Source organism: Calonectris borealis, chromosome 13 (genome assembly GCF_964195595.1).
Source record: "Calonectris borealis chromosome 13, bCalBor7.hap1.2, whole genome shotgun sequence".
In the NCBI taxonomy this organism is placed as follows: domain Eukaryota; kingdom Metazoa; phylum Chordata; class Aves; order Procellariiformes; family Procellariidae; genus Calonectris; species Calonectris borealis.
Window position 1 is genome coordinate 2,378,792 of NC_134324.1, and position 26,771 is coordinate 2,405,562.

At 45.1% G+C, this 26,771-nt stretch overlaps 1 protein-coding gene across 1 annotated transcript in view; it reads left to right on the forward strand.

Moving 5' to 3' along the window:
• The first annotated feature begins 4,055 nt into the window (after positions 1-4,055).
• The window catches only part of SH3BGRL (SH3 domain binding glutamate rich protein like), a 36,789-nt gene continuing 14,073 nt past the window's right edge, over positions 4,056-26,771 (forward strand). Inside the window, exon 1 of the mRNA XM_075161939.1 lies at positions 4,056-4,457. Within this exon, the coding sequence (XP_075018040.1) occupies positions 4,413-4,457 (45 nt within the window). The 5' untranslated portion in view covers positions 4,056-4,412. The remainder of the gene's footprint in view (positions 4,458-26,771) is intronic.

Genomic DNA, 26,771 nt, shown 5'->3' on the forward strand with positions numbered 1-26,771 from the left:
CTCCTCCTCCTCCTCCTCCCCCCGAGCCCGAGGGCCCGGGCCGGGGCCCTGCGCCGGCGGCCCCGCCGTGCGCCAGCAGGGGGCGCGCCGCGGCAGCCAGCGGCGGGGCCGGTCGGGGGCGGCGGGGGGGAAGCGGCGGGACGTGTCCGGGGGCCGCGCCGGCCCCGCCGCGGTGCGGAGCTGTGTGTGGCGGGGAAGCCCTGCTTTGGTCCTCCGCCTTCCTGTCCTATTCCAGTGGTGATTCCGAGGGATGCACTGGTACAGACTGGCACCGCTGGAAGCGTAAGCAGGAGTGGATGGTGGTTTACGTTGCGCTTCGTGTCCTACAGGTACACGCCTGTGTATCATAGAATCACAGAATCACAGAAGGGTTTGGGTTGGAAGGGGCCTTTAAAGCTCATCCAGTCCAACCCCCCTGCAAAGAAAAGGGACATCTTCAACTCGATCAGGTTGCTCAGACCCTGTCCAACCTGACCTTGGATGTTCCCAGGGATGGGGCATCCACCACCTCTCTGGGCAACCTGTGCCAGGGTTTCACCACCCTCATTGTAAAAAATTTCTTCCTTATACCTAGTCTAAATCTACCCTCTTTTAGCTTAAAACCATTTCCCTTTGTCGCAACAGGCCCTGCTAAAAAGTTTGCGGCCATCTTTCTTATAAGCCCCCTCTAAGTACTGAAAGGCCGCAATAAGGTCTCCCCGGAGCCTTCTCTTCTCCAGGCTGAACAACCCCAACTCCCTCAGCCTTTCCTCATAGCAGAGGCGTTCCACCCCCTGATCATTTTCGTGGCCTCCTCTGGACCCGCTCCAACAGGTCCCTGTCTGTCCTGTGCTGAGGACCCCAGAGCTGGACGCAGCGCTGCAGGGGGGGGTCTCACCGGAGCAGACTAGAGGGGCGTGAGGGGTATCCCTCATATCATGAGGGATTTTAGCAGAACTCCATTAGTTCCATCACAGAGGCAATTGAGAGATGAAAAGCAGTAACAGAGTACCACGTTCTGTGTGGTGTGGTTTACTTCCTCATGCAACCAACTGCCATGTGTCTTGCACAATTACATACGAAAACAAGGAAACACAGCCCTGCTCTGTTTCCAAATGAGAAGGAGAAGCAGATCTCCTGGACTTCCCCACCCCCTCCCGCGAGCATGTTGGAGCAGGGGAGCGGAGTTTCCACCCACCGTAAATCAGCGGTGCGCTGGCATAGGCTGTGGCAGGACACGGCTCTTGCAGAGCATGGGTGAAGTCAGAAGACGTGCTCTGAGTCACAGTTTGCCTTCTGGCTCCAGTTATTGGCAAGCTTGGTAGGCTTGGGTTGGAAATGGAGAATAGATTTGTTATTACCTATTGAGAACGCCGAGCTGACATTTCTTACCGATCACACGTTCCTCCATTGCAGGACAGACAGACCCACGTCACCTTCTCTAGCAGTAGTACAAGCACAACCTGGTACATTCTCACGTTACTTGCCAAATGTTTGCAGTTGAATTCTGGATGTATTTCTCTCCGTGGTTACAAAGAAGCACATGTGCTTCCTGACCTTTTGTACACGAGGGATTTTACAGTTGCTTACTGTAATACCTTTCATTGGGAGAGTCTACTACATTTCTTTTTTTAAAATAGCTTAATTTGCCCGTACTCAGAAGTCCCCATCCTCGTCTGTGGTTTAAGAAAAAAGCGAGTAGATCTTTGCCATTCCTGGCAACATTTTTATCTGAAATCCCTGGATGACTCCGGGGTGGGCAAAACATTGGGCTCCCCATCAGAGAGCACTGATACTCCTGCTGCCACTGAAGTCACTGCCAGTGCTGCTACTTACTCAATATTGCTGCTTCATAATATACAGTAATATAAACCAAAATTCAACTGTTTAGTTTTCCTTCTAGCGGAAGAGACAGTAATAAAAGATACAGCCTGACAAGATGGCCTTGTACAAACACACGCTACAGCAAGTGCACAAAGGAATCGAGGAGACAGTAATCATCGCTGAGTATATTATATACATACTGTTTTGCTGGCTGCACGAGGATGGGAGATTTTCCTCTTAGAGGCATAATATGAATTTGTTCATTTTGTTTGAGGTTTTGGTCTACCTTGAGAAGGGTAATTAAATACTTCACCACTGTTTAATAGTGAAAACAAAAATACATGAGTACACTGGGAATAGAAAACATTGTGCTTTTCTGCCAATAAAGTAGAAAATTTACTATTATGAGTCAAGAAAACCTAGTCGTTTCAATAATACCCAATTCATGTATTGCTCTTAACTTCATAAATCTTCTTTCATGAAGATAAAATGCCTTCTAAAGTGCACTTTTGAGAGTAATGATTATACTAGGTTTTTTCGTAGCAGAAAGACAAGGTGCAGCTCCCTCCAGAAGAATTTCAACTCCGAGGAGCTGAAGTGTGTTACGGGGAGGAGAGGAGAGCTGGCCAGAGAGCGGGCGGCCAGCCAGCAGAATGACAAGTGAGCCCAAAGTTCAAATAACCCTACTTATCCCGTTCTCCACCTGCATTTTTTCATTCTTTCTGATAAGCTGTGGTTTCTACCTCTAGCGTTCCTTGCCATGAATCAGATTACAGACTGGCACATAGCGTGGTGCTTCGGAGGAAATGGGAATTATCAGTGCATTTCTCAAGCAGCTGTGAAGGGGGCTGTACAAACACATCTGAAGAAACATTCCATGAAGAATTTTAATCTCCTGGACTTAACTCGATTTGTTTTAAAGAGATTAAAAAGTACACCATTTATTTTTATTAAATTTTGAAATTCCCTGAGCCAGGGAATTTTTATTGTGTACCATCATCTTAAATAAATTTTGGTTTATTGCATTTTCAAAACATACATAAATCTCATGACAGTCTCAAAGATTCAGATAAGCATCATAAATAATATCAAAATTAGGCACGTCATCTTCAAAACAGTTCTCTTTCCTCTTATTATGGGCAAATTAATAAAACGCATATAGGTGACTTAATGCAATAGACTTTTTAATTCAACAGGCTTTTTTAAAAATCATGTCTGTCGTTTGAAAAAACACCTGATAATTTGAAACAGGAAGGCTTATTTTGTTTGGAAAAATCATTTCAGAAATACCTCCCCCCTTTTTGACAACAGCAGAACAAACATCTTTCTTTCATCTTAGCTTGTAGGTGGTAAAATTTCAGCTTGCTATGTTTAGCACCGTAAGTATTTTCCATTTTCTGTGAAGTTACTATCTGAAGGTACAATAAAATATATATAAGGTAATATTTGGAGTACCAGAGGCAAGTGGAAGACAGGTGCTGAATATAAATTTCCCTAAATAGCATGTCACCATGACTATAACAATTAAGAACTCTTCGAGGTCTCATCCAACGGTCCTAATTAATACAAATGATGAAACAGCGTGCCGTGGAATTGCAGCGCGTGATGGCTGGCAGTGTCCCTTTGGGCCCTTCCACAGCCCCGGTACCCTGCATTTACCGAGCAGAGGAAGAAGTCGCCGGCCATGGCGCGGAGAAGAGCAGGCGAGGGAAGGGAAGCAGAGGGGCCGGCTCAGGAGAGGGCAGACCCACGGCAGCACTGCTGAAACCTGTTCCTTTGATGCGTTGAGTGGAAGACACAATGATTATGGGAAGGCGAAGAACTGGATGCTCAGTCTGTCTTTTGCCATCGGCCGGCACTTGGGCAATAACTTTCACCCTGGAATAAATCCTGAAAGGAAATTCTTAATTCCAAATATCATTGCCCAGTAACATCTACTCATCCCAAAGTTCTTCACCCCTCCAAGTGACAGGAACCCGCGGGCTGGCTCCAGCCTCGCCGGGGTCGTGAGGCGAGGCAGGGGCACCCCCTGCACGACTGAAGGAGATGGCGCGTTTCCAGCGCCGAGGGGAAGCTGCTGAAGGGCGGGGAGCCGTAACGGCGGAGCCCAGGGATGGGTCGGTCGTTCCCGCGCGACCATGGCGGTCCCGCGCGGCTCCCGCCCGCCCCGGGCCCCGCCGCCTGCCTCCGCGCAGGGAGCGGGGGGGGCCGCCCCGCCACTCCTCACCCCCTTCCCTGAGGCGGCGGCCCCGCCCGGGCCCCCGCGTCGCCTCAGCGGGGCTTCCCGCCGCCATGGCGCGGGCGCCCCCTCCCCCGCACGTCTCGCGTGGTTCGTCGAGAACTCGTCTCGCCCCTTTCTTTCTTCCTTTTTTTTTTTTTTTTTTTTTTTTTTTTTAAACCGTTTTTCCCTCTTCCGGGCCGGGCGGCGGTGACTGCTGGGCCGGCAGCCCAGTGAGCGCGGCGAGGCGGGGCGAGGCCTCCCACCGCCTCCCTCCCGCCCTCCTGCCGCCGCCTCAGCTCCAGCTCCAGCCCCAGCCCGCGCCTCGCCGTGCCGCCCGCACACACCCACCCGTCCGGCTCCGCATCCCGCCGCCGCCTCGTCTCCCAGCATGGTCATCAAGGTCTACATCGCCTCCTCCTCCGGCTCCACGGCGGTAAGGGGCGACCCGGGAAAGTTGTACCGGGCGGGAGGGCGGCGGCGCGGGGCTGGGGGCGCGGGGGGCCGGGCCGGGTGCGGGCTCCCTTGGGCTCCCCTCGCCCGGGGGGCGGCGGTCTGCGGCCGGGCAGCGTGAGGAGAGGCTGGGGCAGCCGGGCTTCGCCCCCCTCTGCGGACCGAGAGAGGCGTCCAGCGCTTGAGAGATGTGTGTGCTGCAGCTGGCCGTCGTGAATAAATGTCATTTCCTTCGTGATTTCGCAGCTTGTGCGGTGAGTTCTGTGTGCCGCTCCCACACCCGGCCGGGCTGGCTTTAGCAGGTCGGGGTGGGGGGCATGCTGTCGCACCCCTCGTCCTGCGCTGGGAAGGCAAAGCCAGCAATGTTTAGGTTTTTTTTTTTTTGGTGTTCTTAAAGTTTATCTCTAAATTGTGTCACCCATCATGTCAGTGTTCGGTTTGGATGAGTTTATTCCTCTTACATCGAATCATTAATGGTGGCAGGCGTGTGTGGCTACTGTCCGAGTAGCTGCAGTTTCTTGCCATGTGGGAATACTGGATTTCGCTTCTTACGGCCCCAGTGTGTGGTAGGCAGAGCTCGGTCAGAAGACTCTATTTTTCAAAAGCAAAATAAACAAACAAACAAAAATATTGGGGATTTGTGCCTAGGTTGAGGTGTAGCTCAGAGCGGTAGTGTCCTCAAGATCATCTGATTTGTTTGATCTGTGTGAAAGATGCTCTGAGTCTAAAATCCAGGGGATTTTCTCGTACTTAGTATGAATGTGCTGGAGAACTACAAAATGCCAGAGACTAGAAAATGCCAGCTATCGCAGTTAATGATCAGTGACTTTTACTGCAAGTAGATAAAGAGACCAAGCTGTGGCTCTGTGATGACCTTTCACGTCACTGTTAGGCTGTGTACTTCAGGTGCAGGCTCCCAGACTTCCAGAGGACAGTGATGTACGGAAGATAAAAAAAAAACCCTCACTGAATTCTCCTTCTCCGGTTGAGCGCAGTCACTGATCTACAGTCTTCAGCAGATAAAACACCACGTTGATAAGCTTTGCTATTGATGGCTGTGATGCTGGAACCCCTTGTTTAGCTCTAACGACAGAAACTGAGCCCTGTAGTGATGGAGTGCAGGTGGCACAGGAGCGCGTGCCTTCGGTGTCCCTGCTGTCGCTCTCTTCCTGTGTCATTTTTGTTAATCTTGATGTCAATGCTGACATCAGTGTGCTGATGCTGATTGTGAAAAGCAGATGATTATGTGATGCTGAACTGGAGAGTCTCTTGAAATCCTGAGTAGTTCATTCATAAGGGGAGTCCAAAGGGGTTTCTGCTGGTTTATACAAAATGATCGTCTGGAAGGAAAGAAGCGGTCATTAGCAAATTGAAAAAGTAATTCTTTCTTTCTAATACAGCTGTTAATAGGTTTCAAGTTGACTGATTCAGTTGCTATAGATTTTTATCAGTGACCTCTTAATGGCAGTTATTGATTTCTGTCTGTGTGGTGATACTAAGCTCCGGGGTGCAACCACTGATCTCAATCCTGACTATGTTTTCCTGTTTTTATATTAGGTTTTAAATTATTAGCTTAGTGGTTTCTGCGATGCTGACATGTCCTTGTGTGGATTGTACATGTTACAAGGCTCGATTCTGACTTACTGCTGCCTTTTAGGTCCTTTGTGCATCCTTGACTGTGGAATTTGAATATAGCATTGGCATAGTCTGTTTTTGTGGAATTTGAGCGTAACATGCGCATAATTGCCAGTTTTATGACGCATGTGTGTGTGTGTGTGTGTATATATATATATATATATATAGACATATATGCCTGTGTCTAAAACTAGTGCAGCTCAAGTAATCTTGTGGTAATGAGCAGGACTTGCACGTTCTCGGTTTACTGAGTACACCGAGGGTGTTTCTGTTGGCAGGGATCAGCCGAGTACCTCACCGGGTGGCTGTTTTCTTTCTAGGATAAGAATTTTAATCGATGTCTCAACCTAAATAAGACAGAGAGGCACCTATCCGAAGGGAAATGTGCTCGATGGGAATGAGTTGTTTTCATGGGTCTTAAGCCGTTGGTGAGACAGGCTTTGCTTGGAGGACCAGAGGAGCCTTTCTGGGTGCTGAATTTGAAATAACCCACTCCGGGAATGGAAAATCCACATCAGAGGACGTTGCTACAGAGAGATGGAACAGAGTCAAAGCTGTTTCCAGCAAAGTAACTGAACTGGCTAACATCAGCCCTGTAAGGGCTCTCACTCCTGCTAAGTCGACTTTGTACTGCAGTGATGCCCGGCACTGTGTTATTTTGGTTTTTAAAAGGCTAATTTGCTTGAGTAGAAGCAAACAGAAATAAGTATAAAATCTCCTCCTTCCTAGAAAACAACTGCCCCGTTTCTGTAAGTTGGTGAAGCTTTTGAGAGACTCCGGAAAGCATTGTCTCCCACTGAAGGGAAAAGGGGTTGAGATTGCTTCACACCTCACAGCCTGGGGCTGTAAGTCTTGGAGGGTGCCCAAATTTTGCGGTCTTTTATTGGCAAAGTCATACTTTGTTATGCAGTATGATTTGCCACATCATAGCATATAAAATGTTTCCCCAAGGCACTGTTCTCCATAAAGTTTATATTCAGTAGTATGTATCTGTGAGGAGAAAATACCGTACAAAGCTCATGTCTAAGCAAAGGCATTTTACAAGTATGTTTCAAGGGATTTCTGGTGAAGTTCACTTAATTCCCATGTACGTGTGTCATTCGGAGTCTGGGCATGGGCGTAACAGTGGAAAGCGTGACTGCCGAGCTGCCCCTTGATGGGTTTTGCAGCATGAGGAGTTCGTGCTCGGTGTTATCTTTGGTGTGTTTCTTTGGTTGCAAAGTCCCGTATTTGTACTCGATCATGGGGTTTGTTTTATGCTCTGTATGGTAAAGGTAAAGGTGACTTTGGTTTGGGGTGGTTCATTGGCATGGCTCTCAAGCAGAGATAACTGAGTATACTGGAAGTTTATAATTAAGGTCTCAGCCAAAATATGATGTTTGCAGTCTTGGTCTAGCCTCCTATTTGAATTTTACCCCAGAAATCATAATGTAATAGTTACAGCACCAGTTTCCTGCTGTATTTGGAAGTCTTGTGTGGAAAGTTGCCCTTTCTCTTTAATCTTTCTCAGTGTGAATGTTGCACTGGTGAGTCGTGGGCTGAAGCAAGGATGCACGAGGGATTGTAATTATGAAGATGAGCTGTAGACACCAAACGTGGGAATATGCATGTGTAGCTTCTGTCCAGGAGTCTTTCTGCGTGACATACAATTGAATTGAACAGCGTTGCTTAGTATGAGACAGCGTTGGAGGCTATGAACGTAAAATGACAGACGCAAATGCCGCATTCGGAAGCACCCAGGCGTTGACTTGAGCAGGGCATGCAGGCTGTGAGAGTGATTTGACTGTAGACTTCTATTCAAATCCTTCAAGAGACGAAAGGAGGAGAGGCCAAGAGTAATTAGACTCTTGCTCCTGGAAGAAAAAGGACACAAGGAGGGAAGAAGCTGGGTTGCACAAGTCCAGTCTGTGATTTTCTCCATTAGCATTTAGGTATTTTGTTGTTTTTTGGGTGAGAGATTGCTCCAGCTTTCCTGCAGCACCAGAAGCACTTATGTATGTCTTCCTGAAGGCAGTTGGATTACCAGTTTTATCAATCTCGTGTTGAAAGGAGCCAGCTGTTTAAATTCTTCTGTCTTAAGAGTCTGCATTTGTTGCCAACAACTGCACGGTCTTGACTACGGACTTTGTCCGAGAGAATTGTGTTCGTTCATCTGACGTCCCCTCGCAAGCTCCAGGAGTATGGGTGAAACGTGGAGACTGTGGCTATGGAAGTGAAGTGCCAGCGCTGGAGGTGGTGGGCTGAGCTATCCCTCGTGCCGCTGCCAGCGCTGCGGGCTGTGGAAACTGCTGCATCGAATCCCTGGTGTCCAGACCGCTCCTTGGAGCAAGGAACTTCGTGTCTGTGGTCTACAGCCCATGCTTCCATCTCTCTGAGCTCTCCCCCCTCGCTTGTTTTGATGACTGCGTGGGTGGTTTTCCTTCCTCGCCTCCTACTGCGACTGCAGACATGGCAAAATAAGAGATGATCTCCAGAATCGGTGTCAGAGTCCCATCTCTCTCAGAGATCAGACTCACTGCTGTTTAGGGATGGTTTTAGAGAGGAAAAGAGATTTTAGTTTATTTGTTCATTCACAAAGCTAGGGATGTGGGGGGTTTCATGTTTTTCTTGTATTGTTTTCTTGCTTGAGAAAGGATCTGGGTCTTTTCCTCCCCACCCACCAGGAAATGAAGAGGAAAGTGGCCTGTGGTCTGGAGAGCGAACATTTGCTCGCAATTACTCTTTTCTTTTCCCCCACATAACCCAGTAAGGCACAGGAGCACTTTCTGGTGCTGCTGGGGATATATAGCCAGTGGCAAGTGCTTTCTAGAGCATTACGGATTGCAACTGAGGGAGAACAGCTTTGGAGAAGAGTGACTGGAAATGAGCAGAGTTGTGTGGAACCATCAGCTCTTGTCCCTGTTCAAGAACTCAGAGCTTTGGGAGGCTGGTGAAGCTGTTTCAGAAGGATCCTTCTGAAGCAATCCCAGCAAAGTAATTCATGGAGAGATGGAGATTGTACAGAAAAATTTATATTTTGCATTTAAAACCCTCTAGAGTCTTTTTGCATGCTCATCACAATAAATGCAAATATTGCCATCCTAAGATAAAATGAGTAAAGTCCGCGTGCTTTCTGTTTCTGTGTTGTTTGGCTGCTTTGAGGTTTCTGCGCGGCTGGCACTTTGCTGCGTGAACACCCCAGGGGTGCAGGGCTGTGGCAGGAGGTGGCTCTGTGGTGAGCCTTGCTGAGAGCAAATGCAGCTACAGCAGGGTGGTTCTTTGCATCCAGCGTTTTTATCAGTGTGTATAAGAAGTGTGCTTTGTTCTGCAGTTGCGTTGAAGGTTGCATATGTGTTGTCAAAGCCCGGATGCGTGTGGTCACATTTGTCAGCCCGGAAGCCCCAAGCAGCGGCAGCAGATGTTCTGGAGCTGCTTCTGAACTTCTGTTGGTCCGAATGGCGCTGCGTATCGGTGCGGTTAATATGAGAAGAAAATAATGATATGAATCTTTCAAAAACAGTCTTGTAATATGGTGCAAGTTTAGGTAAAACCATGTATTATGGGGAAAATAAGCTGCATCTGTAGTTTTAAAAACAATCTCACAAGTGTATATATATTTTTGTGATACTTGGCTCATGCATTTTATATACTGTGGGCGAGAACTGACTTGATAGTAGGCTTGGTATTGATTTTTAAACCCGTCTCTTGTGTAAACATAATAGGCATGAAGTACTTTTTTGGATACTCAGTGTTAACCAAACTTAATCTCTCTCAATAAAACGGTATGAATTGTTCTGAAATAGAGCTCTGAGGGTGGAAGACAAAATATGTAACGCGACTCTAGCGAGGCAGTTAGCTAGGGTGCGTTCCATCTGCCTCGTGGGTTGGTTTTTTTTTAAAGTCATTGTTCCAAATTCTAAATAAGTCAAATATTTTTCTTAAAATATTGCATTCGAACTTTTAATAAAGCTGGAGATTAAATTGGCTGCAGTTGTTGCAATAGTTTTAATATATCAAAATAAAAAACATTCTACTTAAAACATTCTGCTTAAATAAAAACAATTTTCTGACAGCATGAGAAAGATGGGAAATTATACTCCACAGTTAAGGCTGGAAAGGGTTTTTGCTGAGAATACCTGTAGATCATATACGCAGGTATGACTGTTTATTTTGAGATGGTGCATCAGGATTATGTCTTTTCTCATGCAGTGCTTGGGGAGAAAAGACTGACTTGCACTGGCTTTGCTTGAACGCTTGTTCTGGTTTCGGCTGAACCTCAGTACTTATCAAGATATGATCCATACAGTGTCATGTCAGTGTTAAGCACTTGTGCTTTTTTAATAAATATTTGTAGAGTTGAGCAAGTAACTTTTCTTGTCCTGAGGCATTAAAGTTACACTCAGAAAATTCCTATAGAAGTCAGTGAATTGGCATGCGTGTAACGAGCAGAGGATGCCAAAAACAAGAGTCTCTGCAAGGTTATTCCTATTCCTCCCAGAAGAGGAGGAATTGGGGAGAGAGGAGACAAATGGAACTAAACAAACATTGATAGGTTTCAGCTGTTGAAGCTCAAAACAACTAAAATATTCCCCTATATGATAAAAAGAAGAGCTAAGGATGCGTCATTGTCGTAGCCAGAAATAGATGAGCTCCGCCTTATGCAGCTTTTCTTTGTGCTCCCCAACCCTTGAACTGCTGCCCTGGAACCCCTGATCTTAGTGCCTGGCACTAATCAGTGATCTGGAAACCTGAACCAAATCCACAACTTATATCACTATTATGCTATTCAAGAATGTTTCTACTCAAACATGAAAATACAATGTTAAGGGCATTAGTTTAACCCCAGCCATATTCAGGGGAGACCTTCAGTTTATGATTAAATTTAAAGTACTTTTGTTGGTCAGATACTTAATCAAGCCTGGAAGAGTTTTAATTGTAACGCTTTTCTACTATTATTTGTCCCAGAAAAAAAGCCTCTGACCAGGAATATGTCCTTTCCAGGACAGCACGTCCAGCTGACTGTTAAGGCCTGTTTTCTGAAATTCGAAAGGTAGTAAAGTGAGACCGAGGTTTAAGCCACCAGAAGAAAATGTGAAGGGTTAACATCAAACTGTGGACTGACTGAAGTTAATGCTGTCTGGATACAGCTGAAGTAGTCTTTGCATCTTGACTTACAACTTCTTCCTGTTGGGCTTAGTTTCCCCTGTGAAAAGTGGATGTGGTGATTTGATTTCTTTAATTAGCTATCTGAAGTTTAGTTTTATTGGGGCTCTTTTTCCATATGTGAATACTGCCTTGCTTTAAATTCTATAAGGCGCTCGAGCGTAAAATTTGAACTATTACCTGTTGAGGGACCTATTGTTTGAATTCCTGTAGTGTCAGAATGAGGAAAGGAGCCAAAGGCCGCGGTGGTTTAGAAAAGGATCTCAGCGAAGTCTGAAAGCTTCAAGCTATCTTCCTGTGCTGGACAAACTGATGTTATTGTTAGACTCTTTCCCAGCGGACGCGTGGACAGAGACGGAACAGGGGGGAAAAATCAATACACTGTCAGAGAAGAAAGCTATGCCTCACAGCTGAGTTACCTGGAGCAGCCAATGAGCACGCAAATAAAGGTGATCCCTTAATGTTGAATCCCTGGACTTCCAGAAAGTTTTGGACAAGCTTTGGCCAGGTTAAAAATCTTTTTTTCATAAAGAAACTAAGCTGCTCTGGGATAAGAGGAAAGTTTTTTGTTTTTTTTTTTTTATTTTTGGCTTATATAATTGATTACACACCAGTTATATAAACCAGATAACAATCAAGACTTGGAATATATAGGCAGCTTTTGCAATATGCAGAAGATACAAGGACATCCCACAGAGACCTGTACTGTACCCTAAGCAATCCGGAGGAAGAGTGAGGTGATGAGGCTGTTGCTGAAGTGAGGTTGCACAGTGCGAGAGCAGCCTGCTGTAACTGTCCCAGGTGGGAAAGTGGGAAGAAACAATCGTCGTCCTGTGCAAGAGTGAAGTTTAAACTAACCGATACTGTTTAGCAGAGAGGTCTTGGAGCTGTACTAGGTAATTCTGCGAAAATACCATATTAGTGGTTCATAAAAGCAAACAAAATGTCAGGAATTTTTAGGATGGGAGAGAGCAAAGGAAAAAAAAAACAGTACTACGGTATAAATCTGTGGTGTGTCTCCATCTATAATAGGCTGGAACAGTGGTCTTTAAATGATATTAAAAAGTTAGAAAAGATACAGGGTAGGGTGAGGTTAACACTGTACAAGGAATAACCAAGTACGGTAGAATTCTGCAGCTGAGAAAGAACTGAAAAAGTATGGAAAGTGATAAAAGCATGTTGGGCATGGGAGAACAAAGAGGAGGTAATTATTCATAACTTTTCCTAATGCAACAACTGGGGGAGAGCAAGTGAGACTAGCAGGTGGCAGGTTCTGAATAAATGAAGTACTTTGTTTGACAACATGTAGTTTAATGGAGAAACTCACTGCCAGAGAACATTGTGTATGGCAAAAATTGCATGGGCTCAGGAAGCAGTGAGACAAATTAAGGGGGAAAGTCTATTAAGGGCTATTACGCATAATTACTACACCTCTGACTCAAAACGGCAGATTATTGCAGACTAGGAAAGTATAATGTGCTGTAGCCCTCTGTGCTCAATCTGTTGGCATGCTCTTCCCTGGGATCTGTGACCGGTGGAGACAGGATATTGGGGTAGACAAGTGTTGGATCTAACCCAGTAAAGCTGTTCTTCTGTTCTTGGATGAAATTGGCTCTGCTCCCAAAATTATGTTAACAATTTGCATTTAAAAAACTAAGAACATGTAGTCCAGGAAAAATGTTTGATGGAAAAGAATAAATAATATATGTACGTGTTTGGGATGTGTTGATTTGTTTTTAATTTGGTAGTTATTACAAACGCCTGCAATTGTAAAAGTATTAGAAGACTCTGGACATTTAGGTGTAACTAGAAATTTCCTCTGAAATATAAACAGATTCTGTGTCTGTTTTATATTCAGACACACCAATGAGACTGAAATCTTACCTCTCGCTGCTTTGCAAACTCTGAGATGCTGTGAGAGACCATAGATATAGGAGGAACTTTTAACTATATTTGTCCCCTGTATCTTAGAAACCGGGGGGGGGGGGGGGGGGCAGGGAGCAGAAGTTGATAATAATTCTCCTCTCGGTTTCCTTCTGAACAACTGCAGTTCAGTTTAGGAGCCGAGGACAAGGCTGTAAGAAATGTTGTATGAAGCTATTTGTTATGCAAGAGATGCTGGCAGGCTGAAAACTCTCTGTTGAGAGGGAAACACTGAAATCTCAAGGTTTGGACATTGAGTAAGACTTTGCATAGGGAAGACTTGCTATTAGATCTTCTATTTTACATGTAATGAAATGCTCTGTGGGATCCAGATGGGGGTTGGGGTGTTAGTAACTGGGAGAGTCAGCATGAAGCAAGCTCTGCCAGGTGATACACAGCCTCTCTGTCCAAGGTTTGGGTTGGATGTTGTGCTCGGGTGTGACTGGGGAGGGGTTTCCCTTAATCAAAGCTGAAACATCACTCAGTTTTCCTGGGCTCTTGGGCGGACAGGGAGATGTGAATGAGAGCTTGCAGGAGCGAACATGGCTGTTGTTCTTCATGTGTCTCATCGCCGGTTACAATCTCAGCATTTCTTACATACGAAACATCAGCATTTGGTGATATGGACAGCAAGTGATTCCAAAACCAACATGATTTTGCAGCATGAACAGCAGATGCTGGCATACATCAGGTTTAGACCTAGGCAATAAGGTAGGTGTATCAGAAGCCCCTCCTGTCTTAGGCATAGGTCAAAATAAACTTGCAAAGCCCAATGTAAACAGAAAACAGGCAGCCTCTGGGCTGTGAAATAATAATTTTCACATAAAACCACATTTTTATGAGAGTAGTGGTTCAGGCAGGTTTAAACAGCACATCTGTATCCACCTCATGGGATCAACCTTTGGCTGTGCTGATGTCACTGGGAGTTTTGGCATGGACTACAGCAGGACAAGATTTTACTCCTTAGGAAATACTTAATGCAGCTTATCCAAGATCATTCCTGTGCACATTTTGCAAATGTACTCGGCCAGAGCAGCAGCTGCAGAGCAACTGGCAGAACAGGAGAGCAGCAGAATAGCTCAGTGAACAAACTAAAAATACATCCCAAAACTTTCTCAGTGGACATGGATAGAAATGAAATTCAAGTGAAGCTGATTTATGGATAATAGATGTAGGATTCTTTTTCCCCCCCCCTAGGTAGGAAACACAATATATGTGAGTAGAAATAAAAAGATAAAAAGGGGCAGGTTTGCAAACTTACTTGTTAGCGACCTGATAATCCCGATTAAGAACTGGAAATTCCTTTCCACCCTGTAATGCAGATAAGCAAGTCTCATGGTTCTGGTGGTTAAGTCCATGAAACCTTTGTACTTGAGCAATCTTTCTCTAAATTTCTTTTTCCTTTCATCACATTAAAATGTACCAGGAGGTAGCTGTGAAAGCCTCCGTTTCACCTGCAGAGGACTGAGGTATGAGTTCTGCATGCTGTGAAAAGATCAAAGTAGGTCCATAAAGCTATCTCAGGGAATGTTCCTTTCTGGAATTTACACCTGTATAAACTGAGGAGCAGCTGGACAGACAGCTATGTCTTCCATATAATGATTTGGGACTAAAATTAGCAGCTTGGAGGGCGTTAGGATAGCCATCACCTCACACTGCCAGCCATAGAGCATTAGGCTGAGACTGAAGAATTTCAGAGGAATGAAATGTTGCTCACCCAGGCCTGGAGAACTCCATACTACAGCAAATAAACAGCTGGGGGACTTAATCTTTTAAAAAATAAAATGCGGTGTGTATTTGTCTTAGTTTCTGATCGTGGTATGCAGATGCTAGCTTGCACAGAGGCAAAAGGAAGCTTGTGGTTTTAAAAAAAAAAAAAAAAAAGGCACCGCGGTGACAAGAGTCATCTAAAAAACTTAGAAAAGACAATGGGGGGTTGCGAAGTGGCCTCCAGGTCGTGGCTACGTCGGTGGCCGTGCCCGCCACTGAGGCGTGCGCAGCATCCAGGTTAGTGCTGTTGGTCCGGGGTGGAAGGTGGCACTTCCCTTCAGGCTGCACTGATGCAGTGGGTGAGAATAGCTTGTCGATGGGAAGGACCTTACTGTGTTGGAAAATGCTCCATTTTTTTTAAATTCCTGTGAAGAGTGACTTCAGGATGTCTCCTGAGAAGTCCTCTTGAGAGCAAACCCCCAGACGTTGGCCTTCCTGGCTATTGCAAGCAAAGTTGGCCAACTCCTATATTGCTTCAGCTACTGAAAGTATTAGAAACTGCAGTGTGGCCAATTCTTGTGAGCTTTTTATTTATCTCCCCCTCTACCCACCTTAAAGACACAGTTTCTGAAGTTACAATATTTTGTCTGAGACTGCACTAAAATAAAGAGGGGATCTGGGGCCCCCCGGATGCACTTGAAATGTTACCCAGGCAAATTAACTGGTCAGAAAGCTGGTGCCCATACAGACTATTGTTTGCTAAATCTTTTGTCTCTGGGATGCTTTGGTGTGGCTGTACTGACCTGCTGTTCTCAATACAGCCCGACTCTTTTTGGAAAGAGGAGGAAAACTTGTATTTAATCCATAGCTTTTCTCTTAATCCCCTCTTCCTTTATATTATGATATTTAGGTATTTTAGTTCAGGGAAAAAACTTTCTTCTCTTGAAAAATTTATTTGGTTTAGTTTTAGAATAGCAGTCATCAAAAAGACTCTTTTGCTAAATGATGTCTGTGGTATATAAGTTCTTCGAAGGTAGAAAGTAACACAGATCAGAAGCAGCTGGATTTAGAGTAGGATCCCTGAGGTCCTATTATATTTCTTCTTAAAGTAGTTTTTTATTTAAAGATCATAAATACCTAACAGTATAAAGGCAGTGAAACAACAATTAATGCTGTAAACTTTTAGTCTTGTCAGTTAATTTAGTCTCTCTGTGTGCTATACCATACAGGAAATAAACCTTCTTTTTATTGCAAACCACAGGAGCCTTGTGCAATACTTGTCTCTGCTTTTAACTCCTTTCCTAACCGGAGTTCATCTCTCGTCAGACAAAGAAAACAAAAAATGTTTTTCCTCTCTACTCTCTTTGTCATGCAGGGCTCCTCATCGCCAGCATAAATCCACATATTCTGAAAAATAATTACATTAACAGCTGTTTCAATAAACCCCCCAAACTGTAGCCCTCTGCTCTCTGTGGTGCGTGTTGATCTAAGGCTATCTTCTCAGGCTGCTCCCCCAGTAAATATTAGCCAAGTGCTGTCAGACCATGGAGACTGGAGTTTCAGGGTGGAATGAGGTGGGACCTGTGCTGTTTTGTTTTAACTGACATGACACGACAGCCACCAGTTTTCATAGGGTGTAGTTGCTGCCAACACTGCATGGACTTCTAAGACCTGTCCTGGAGCCCTCTTATGAAAATGAAGATAAAGGAGGAATAACTCTGGCTTTCAGAGAGAGACTGGCTGAAAAAAAGACTCGGAACCTGACAACAGTTGTGAGATCCAGACTTTGAGCCCTTTTGAAAGTTTCTGGAGCAAGCGGTCAGGTTTTCAGTGGCACCGTTGGTGCCTTTCCCCCCATTTTTCTCAGCCACATTGAGAACTCTTGAATATCTAGAAATCTGTCATGTTCCAGAGAGTTTTCTGTGTCTCATGTGATACTGAGCCTGACTAACTTGTTGGAGATAAATGCTGTATGTTAAATTGCGTTACAGTCAGTGCGTAAAGCCTGTCTATGAGGCTGGGCTGTGGTGTATTAGATACTCTTTGTAGAAACAGCCAGAAATGATCCCTAACCCAAATAACAAAGTAAATAAGCAGTGATTTGAGAAAATAATTATTCCTGCTGACTAACAGCTTAGGAGAGGAAGCTCTGAGAGGCGAAGGGTGCATTCAAATATGTTCAAGGAGTCTGTGACAAAGGTAGGTTAGACTGACGAACTTTTTTTTCCTTCCACGTAGCAAAAGCTCCTGTTTGCCAAGACTGTTTTGTGCCTCAGATAAGAGAGTACAGCAGAGAGACTAAGGCGAGATGCTGAGGCTGTAGAGACACTGGCAATACACTGAACAGTCGTGCCAGGAGAAGAGGCTGTTGCTGGAGGCTGTCCTCTGCTCAGGTCCTCTCTGAGTTGCCATTGGGCATCTTAGGGCCGAAGGAGGGCGTGAGCACAAACAACTTCACCTTTAGTCGTGGCTAACCCGGCTGGCACTGCCTGGAACAGGGGTCGTGAGGGAAAATTCAGAAGCTGTGACAACAGGTTTGTTGATAGTTCCCTGCTTTCCTGCTAACCATAAACCTTGCTCAGAGAAGTGGAGTTGCTGGAGATGCTCTGGCAGATACACCATTCATTCCAGACCCTGGGCAGTTTTTTTTAAGCAGGCTTGGGTTTGCAGTTCCTTCTCCCGGGTAGTCTTGGAAGCCTGATGATCACTGCAGGATAATGCAATGTGCATTTGGTTCCTTTGTCTGCTTTTCCTGCTGCTCTCATGTTTGTGATGTTCAGGAGTTATGTTAGTTCTATACTGGTTTTTGGGAGGAGTGGATCTGTTTGTTTTTATTTAACCCTGTGCAGAGTTTAGATGCTATGACGAGGCGCACGTTAGACATGCAGGGAAATACAGCCTGCCAAGCTCCAAGTCTGCTGCAGAAAACAACCGCGCGTAATAAATAGAGTTCATATTCTGCTGCTGCTTATGCTTTGTTAACGGATAACCGAGATAATGGAGCCTGTATTCCCGCAGTAGGAAGCTGTCTCTCTGTTGGTTTTGGACCAGACGAGCAGTTTTCAGGCTTATGAAAGTCAAATGCCACAAAATTGACTTAGAAAATTGCCAAGGGTCAATTTATTTTATATTATAGTGATGGTGTTTTCCTTTTGATTAGGACAATTCTGGGTGCTGCAATGGTTCGTGGACGGTGTCAGTGCACGTCGTTAAAGCTATGGCTTTGCAATACATCGATGTTTCTTTACATTCTCATCTAAAGCAAGATAAGGGGAGGCTTTGGTCTGGAAGCTTGATTTTGCAAGATACATTTATTTTGGCTAACTTCAGTCACAGTCACAAGTGTCTAGTCACTAGTAGTCTAGTCACAAAAGAAACTAGAGAAAATCCCAATACGTGAATATTTGCAGTTGCAAATCCTTCTTTTTACTGAATGGAGCAAAGGCCCAAGACAGGGATGGCCTGAGGCTACGGTTTGATATATGCTTTCAGTCAGTATTGCTGCTGGAAGAGGCAGACCTGCATCCCCTGGCTTGTTTCCTTCCCTGCCCATACCTTTCCTTGTGATGGCACAAGCATCCGGATGTCAGCACGGTGAGCTGGGTTGACGCCCTCCAAAACAATACCGCTGTGCGACTGGAAGAGTTTCTCCGGCTCAGACCTCCAGGTGGCCACGCCAAGGCATATGCTGGTGCAAGAAGGGGTGAATACGTGCTCAGAGACAAGCCTTTGGAGTTCAAGGAGACAGTCTCTTTCCGTAACCCTGATTTACGCAGGTTGAATGCATGCAGTCCCAGCAACAAGCCGTGCTTCCCCGACAACTGTGTGTCCCTCCTGGACAACTATCTGGACCCAGCGCTGGAGGAGGTGAGGTCTGGGAGCAGCCTGGGCAGAGCCCCTGCGTGAGGATGGGCAGGCTTTTGGTGCTGGAGAGGTCTAGGCATACGAGTTTCAAGCTGTTGCCAGCCAGTGCCCGGAGACGCCAGGCTGCTTCAAGTGCAAAGTTCATCCTTAATCAAACAGGGCTCCTGGTGGGGCTGTTTGCAGAAATCACATGAAGGGAGGGGAGAATCGTGCTGCTGACACATCTCCCGGGGCCACAGGGGCCTGAAGCCCAGCGTGAGCAGAGAGTTAAGCAGTAGTCAGGCATCCCCCCTGTTTTAAATCAAGTGCAGATCCTTCCTTTTGAGAGAGGACAAGCGTAAGTCTGACACCTCTCCAGATCTGAAACACTTCACACAGTGTTCAGCAGTTGGAAGCTTCATTTGCATTCACTATTTTTCTGTGTTCAGGCTGTTAAATTGTCTACAAAAAACATGCACCTAGCGAGGTTTGGTGCCTCTTCTAGTAACAGCTCTGGTGTTGCCAGACCCTTCTTGCAACTTCTTGGGTTTTAACTCCTCCCTTGCCCAGCTGCTGGGGATCTTGTGTTTCATGTGCCTGGAAATACAGAGTGTAAAAAGGCTTGCTGCCATGCCATGAGCATGATGGAAAGAGATTTTAAGTGTTAAAATCTTGCATTAAAATCCCTGGAAATGGAAGTTTTGGCTGTGTGGGGATTGTTTGTTTTTGAAAACCAGACTAATAACCCCGCTGGGCGTTGCTGTCGCTTTTCACATAACCTTTTTTTTTAAAAAAAAAAAAGGAAGGGAAAACCCCAAACAAACAAAAAGCTAATCTCTTGATGTAGGGAGGGATCTGTGTTTGGAGAGGTGACTGATGGTCCCCACAGGCACTGTACATCAGCTGGTGCAGTAATGGGCTCAGGGGTATTGTCATGCCAAGAGCATCACAGTTTAAAAATCCAGATAATATATGGTAACTGTTCATATTGTATATACATCTTTGTCTGAATCGCATAGTGGGGGGTAGGAGTTGTTCAGACATACGGCGCAGCCAAGGTTTTTTTAATTGTTGCACTTTAGTCACTGGTATGAGTCGTTGGTCAGATGTAAAGCTTTCTGTAGGAATATCACTTACCTGCCGATTGAAAAGTAGTGTCATACAGGGTTCAGTAAATCCAGGTTATCAAGGACCATCATGCGGACTACTCAGAGATCGTTATTTTTTCCCCTTGGATTTAGATCACTTTCGAGTTGTGTAATGTGTTCTGTTTCCCACAACAGTTAATAACCTGATTGTCAGTATAAATCAGTGTGTTGGACACAGTGCTTATAAGCAAAGAGCAAAGATGAGCACACATGGATTGAGTATCTTTGGTTATTTGAACCAGATTACAACAATAAATTAACTCCTTTGTATTGGAGTTCTCAGTTTTAACCATGTAGCTGAATGTGTTTCCAGCTGAGGATCCACAGGTAACTAGGGAAAACCTTTCCTTAAGGAAAGTGAAACACATGAGAGAAATGCTTGGTTATTGTAGCACAATGAGTTAATACATGTTTGTGATAAAACCTTGAAATAATGTTTTGTATTACTTCTATGCTTCTAGTCTTTTAGCAGGCAATGGCTGCTATGGAGAAGAGCATTGGCATCCTGACTTCTGTGTAACTCTGATTTGGCAATAGTGACTCTTTATAAGCACTTCACAGAATTGATAAAAGCCTCTAAAGCAGACAGCAGAGGGATGTTTAATATATTTTTTTTTTTGTGAGGAAACAGATATCCTGACTAAAGTCATGTTGCATCTGCTCTGCACAGCCATCCAGAACACTCTTGTGAGTTTTGTTCATCTGGCTAGTAGGCTTGTGGCTGAGCTGGACTCTTCGGCAAAACAAGTAGGATGCTGCCAATGTGGTACATGAGCCTTGGCAGGCCAGGAAATGCTAAATGAGTGCCTGAAAAAAATATTGGGAAGTGGCCAGTAAGGAGAAGAGTGAAAGGAGAATGCACAATGTCACCCTCCTTTGCCTTGCAGCCAAAAGAGAGAAAGATTTGCTTCTGAATTTGGTGGCTTCAGTAGGAAAAGAGGTGGGTTTTTGGCTGACAGAGAACCATTTCATGTATGGGAACAAAATCTGAAGTTTATTAAATGGTACTTTTACATATTGTCTTCAGGTGTTGCCAATGGTAAGATGTTCTGTGTTAGAAACCTGGTAGCACCACAATAGTCCTTGATAAACAGTTATAAAAGGATGAATGGATTCACCTCCCCTCACTCCCCCAGTGCTTGGATATTATTTGTTAAGAGCAGAATTTTACTTAAGCTGTGATAATACGTTGATCCTTAAGGTGCCTTTATAGAAAGTAAACTTAAAACACATTAAAAAGTAATCAAGCCTTCATTAGGCAGTGCTGCTACTGCTATTTGCCAGAAGCTGAGAAGATATAAATAAGGAAATGTTACTTGTCCTCATACTTGACTAATGGGTAAAGGAATCTGCTTTTGGCCACTGCTGGAGGAAAGTAGCTAAACAGACATTCGATGCGATGCAGCAAGTCAGTTCTGACCTATTTATGGCCTTTTAGTATCTTTCTTATTAGAATTTGACTGTAATAGAGCTTGGGTAGAATTGGCTGTATTCCATGTCTGACCCAAAACTAGTGACATTCAAAAATCCTGCTGCAACATTAAACTCGAATCCTGTGTACATTTAAATGAAAGTATGGATGCCATTTGAGTCCGAATATTTTTTACTGTTGATATCATGCAACACTAACTAAGGTGAACTTGTTACAGATTTGCTTCTGTCAACTGCTTGTGTGATTATGTCCACAACATGATTAAGGGATTGCTTAATGTACTTCAGCCTCAAGATTTGCTAGGAGATGTCTACCTTTGTAGGTACCAAGTGACAAATACCCCAGATCACCACGTAGTGTAACTGTAAAGAGCCTTTGGAATCCTATTTCTGAGCAGTTGCTTTCCATGACCATTCAACTTGTGTGGCACGCTGTTCGCAGCGCTGTATTTACACCTCCGTGTGGTGTGACACTCAGTACTCGCCTGGACCTCCCCCGGGTGAGAAAGCCCTCTTGGGAAGTAACGCTGTCCTGTGTGCATCCAAGGGTGATGGAAACCAGGCATTAGCGGTATTTACACCATTACCTTTCCTCAATGTCTATCATACTTTACGTCGCACGAAAGTCCTTGCCTAGAGCATACGTGGTGCTGTCCCACCGTTCAGGCATATATGCATGTGCACAGTGCATGTACACACATACATAGCGCAAAGGCACCAGCCAGCTGGGTGCTGAGCACTGACCCAAGACGAGGAGGGAGTGGGCAGCTCAGGAACCTTTCAGAAACGGTGAGCCTGCGTGGGTTACTTCAACTCTCGATGCTGTTTCACGGCATAAGTGGATGCGTGAGATCCTGTATTTAGTGTTCTCCTGTGCTTCTGAACAGCATTAGGCTGAGATTAGTTTCCTAAATTAGTATCTTCCAAATGATGATTATATTACTCTATTCTTTCCTTTGGAGCAGTAGAGAAAATGTTTCTTATTTTTTCTTAACTAATTCCTTGAACTTCAATAGCAAGTCAGTGACATAGCAATTAGGAACCTGCTCAGCAGGCTGCTTTACTGGGCTGTACCAAACGGAGGAGCCAGGCCTGTGTTACTGGCTGAACTTTCCAAAGCAGGCTGAGGGGACTAAAAGCCAAACTCCCACGGGGGATTTTATTCTCTTTGCAGGCTCTGTCAAAGAGTAAATAAAAGTCAGTGGGAGTTGGGTTCATAAGGGCCTTGGGCTCCGTTGAGAATCCTGGTCCCCAGGACTGTCGTACATGACATTAACGTTCATGTTTGGTTCTTCTGGTAGGAAAAAACTTGTTGAATGCACTAGGATCTGGGTTTTGTTGGTGTGGGATTTAACAAATTTTTAGACCTTGGGTTATTGAATGAGTGCACTTACAATGGCATTATAATCTATAAGAGAAGCTTTTATTTTTGTTCTCATGAATCAGCTTTTCCATTTATGTAACTTTCTACGGTTTCTGGAGCAAGTTGTGGTCTTGTTTTGGGAAGTACAGGCTTTGTCCTTTGTTCTAGCTATATTCTTGGCTTGTGCTGCAAAACCTGATCTGTGGTGTGGTACCTTTTGCCTGGATAATGCCCCATGGCAGGCAGACCACGTGCTTCCAGACATGATGCAACCTCCAGGTTAGGTTGCAAAAACCTTTCAGTAGCCTGGATTTTTCCCCCCAGCCTTGCTCTTGAGTGGTGGTCCTTTTGCGTCCTTTCACCCCAGGACTTTTTCCTGCTTTTAAAAAAGTGTCTTCCAGAACCACACATGAGAAATGGGAATCAGGTTGCTGTCTCGCTGCGAGCTGGAGCCCATTCCCTCCTGCCCTGCTGGCACGTGCTGCTAATGCAGCCCGGGGTCGGTGGGCGCCTGGTAGTGAGAACCATGTCCGAATAAACAACTTTTAAGCTGTTGGGGGCAAACCACATCAAGAGAGGGCTGCTGTAGCAGCTATGCAGGATACATGTTGATATGCCATGGGCTTTCCCAAAGGGCCCTGGAGGGAGAGAGTAAGTACATATGGAGCCCATCTGGACACTGCCTAATTTCTGCAAAAAAAAAAGCAGCACAAATACCGCGTGAGCTTTTACAGCCTCCTGTGTTTGATTTGGGTCACATAAGTTCATGGTGGTTTCGCTGTGTTTGTCCTCAATCTCATTCCTTACAGACCAGAAACGAAGCATTGGGAGAGAGAATGATGACATTACTACGTGTAATGCTCGGCTTAAAATAGCCAGAACAAAGAAGTGGTTTGAGTTCTGTAATGATAATTGCCCAGACCTAAAAATAGGTAGATGTTCTACCGGGCAGAGAAAAGCAAGACTGAGACATGAATCGCTGGGAGACGACACCTCAGAGACAGCCTGCAAAGCTCTGATCGAGCAGGTCATTGCTGTAGGTGCCTGCAAGTTTCCCACCCTTTGACCGCCATTTACAGCGGATGGTGGCCACCAGCACCACCGGAACTGGCACCTCTGAATTTTAAGCTAATATGGGGGAAAAAGAATCTGGTTTGTTCATAGGAATAAAAACAACAAAAACACTTTCTACAAAAAAATGGCTCCTTGAATATTATTAAACAGAGAAAACTCTGATGGAGGCCGGGACCAAGCCTGCTCGGAGGTGTTTTGTCTCTGAAGGGAGTCCTGCTGTAGTGTCCTGGGGGTGGAGAACAAGCTTAGGGGGGCCGTCAGGAATCCGTGACATTTAAATACATAGCTGAGCTGCCGTACTGTTCAACTCCTACAAATTACGTTGCACTGGGAGGCAAAATTATAAGCATTTTGCAGCTAATTTGCAAGTACTAGCTTCTGCATTAGCAACTCACATGAGGAAGGCATTATCATTTTAGAAATCTGATGAGAAATGTAAAAAAAAAAAAAGCCAACTTTTTTTTTTTAATTCCAAACATTAATAATTCCAAACTGTGAATTGCTGTAGTGTTAGCCAGCCACAGCAGCAGAGGTGGTCAAGTCCTAAAGTCACGGTGCGCAGCTCAGCCTGCGGGACGCCCTGCGGCAAGTTAATTTGTCTTGGCAGCAGCACAGCATTCCTCGTGCTGCCCCGCTCCCTCCAAGGAAAACCACTTTCTGGGTATTTTCACCTCGGCCGCTGCGAGCGAAAGGACAGCGCTGCTGGCTGCCACCAGAGTTTGCTGAAGATTTCTTACGCTGCGCTTTTCCCATTCACTGTTTAAATTTGAGTTTATCTTCAAAAGGTACTGAGCCGTTTGAAGAACTGACGGTCACAAGTCTGGCTACAAACAGTAGCTTCATCTGGGGATTTGAACTTTTTCACTATTCTGCACAAAGCAGATATCCCCTGTGATTTAAAGAGTTGCCCCCCTAACGATGATACAGCATGTTTAAAATCGTCACTGGCTTAAAATGCAACCACTTTAAAGATATAGTTACTTTTCCTTAGCTAGAACCCAGAAGGCTGGAATTGGAAATGGTAAAAAACCTTTTAAAGCTGGCTTTGTCTTTAAACTCAATTGAGAAGCGTGGAAGATCTAGATGCGAGGGGTTGCTTCTCTGTTGTCCTGGTGCTGGCTCTCAGCTGTGAGGCTGGGAGAGGCAGCTCAGGCCACGTGTTCGGCAGGAGCTGGATGCTGTAAGTGATGATATAACCATGGCTGGGAACTTTATAGGAGATCTCTTTAAAGTTCTTTTAAATCCTCACAACAATGTATGAGCCATTTAATTGCATCTTTGGGGGGGGGCGGATCTGTGTTTTTCCCCTGCATGGAGGTCAGGACACAGGACCCACAGAAATGGCGGAGAACGCCCCGTGCCGAGTGCCAGAACGGGAGAGCTGCAGCCGTGTTATCGGCACGGGGAAGTTTGTTGTGTGATCAAAACAGCAGCGCTCAAACTGTAAACTTGCTTTGGGTTCCAGTGGTCCATAAATAGATTTCCAAAACATGTCTATTGTCCAATGAGGAATTTATTTATAAACTGAAAAAATAACAAGACTTAAAAAAACCCTAAAACCCCCTCTTGGCCAGCAGTGTAAACTAGACTATTCTTTTGTATGCCTGTGTATACCAAATAAGATAGAAACTTCTTTGAAGTTCATTTCAATAAAGCATTTAAAACAACTGTTTCCTTGCAGCGAGGTAAGAAAGGCTGGCTGTTGGACAGCCAGTCCACAGCCCTGGAGCTGGGGATGGAGTATTGCCTGCTCGCTGGACCAAGGTCCTGCAGCATCGCCCCTGCCTCCTTCCTGTTTATTATCTTTTAGTTGAGTTCTTTTTTTTTTTTTCTTTTTTTTTTTCAATGAGTAAAGATTTGGAGGAGAAAAAAAATACCGAGTCTAAAATGTTGCAGCATTTTCTGGGAAGTTTTCTGCCCACTGGGGTTAAAGCTCCATTTCTGATGGACTGCAATTTGTTGGAAAATGTCACCCATCTCTACTCTTGGCAGCTTTGACGTGGTTTCTCTTGCATTACTGATGTCATCCACTGATGTGAGTTAGATCTTAGAACAGTAAATTTAACTTCTGATGTGTATTCGAGTGAGGGACAATAATCCTAAGCTACTCATTTTCGTAACGTTACTCTATGCACATGCTTAATGTTTCATGATTGGCTTGTAACTGGAAAGGAAGAGAATCTTGATACAGAAAGGTATCTTTAAAAAAAAAAAAAGCCTGCTGGAAGCATGAGCTTCTAATGTTGCTTGTGCAGATTTTATATGCGAAGTTTATAGGTCGGTGGTGAGACTTTGCTTAACCTCCAAGCACTTGCCATAAAGCTATTTCTGTCTTTGGAACAGACAGTGAAAGCCAAAACCAAGTGAAAATAGATTAATTTGGTTAAATGTTTCCTTTCAACATATCTTCGGAACGTCAGCAAAAAGTATAATGTTTCCACTCACCTGAGTAATTTTAGCTGTTTTTCCCACAAGAATGCCCCGAGAAGCGTGAGTCACTGTTCAGGCTGAGAAACCAGGTGTGTGTTTCTGGGGGCGGGGGGTAAAGCCATCTGTGACAAAACTGGCTTTCACGAGGGCATTCTTGTTTCCCCAAGCAGGGCAGCGGTGAGCTCCAGCAGGATGAGGCCCTTCCTCTTGGCAGTACTGACTTCTGCTGCTCCCCACCCCAACCCTTCTCCTTTCGTCCCTTTGTCTCCATCCCACCTCCACCCCTGGGATTTTTCCCCATCTCCATCCATCCATTTTGCTCTGTCCCATCCGCTCCTGCCTGCAGCCTCTTCCCTGCCTTGCAGTTGTCTGCCCATCCCTGTCCGTGATTTCTCTGTTGTTCTTGTGCTTTTGTCTCTATCGACGAGTCCTTCTGCCTCACCAGGGCTGGTCCCCCAGCCTCAGGACCCTGCCGCAGCAGCATTGCTCTCGGCTCCCCAGCTCCTGCGCTGACTGTACGCACGTTCCCAGCTCTCCACTGGTGCTCTCTGCTCTGCAAAATGTGTCGGGAGCACTCAGTATAAACAAGGATTTTCGT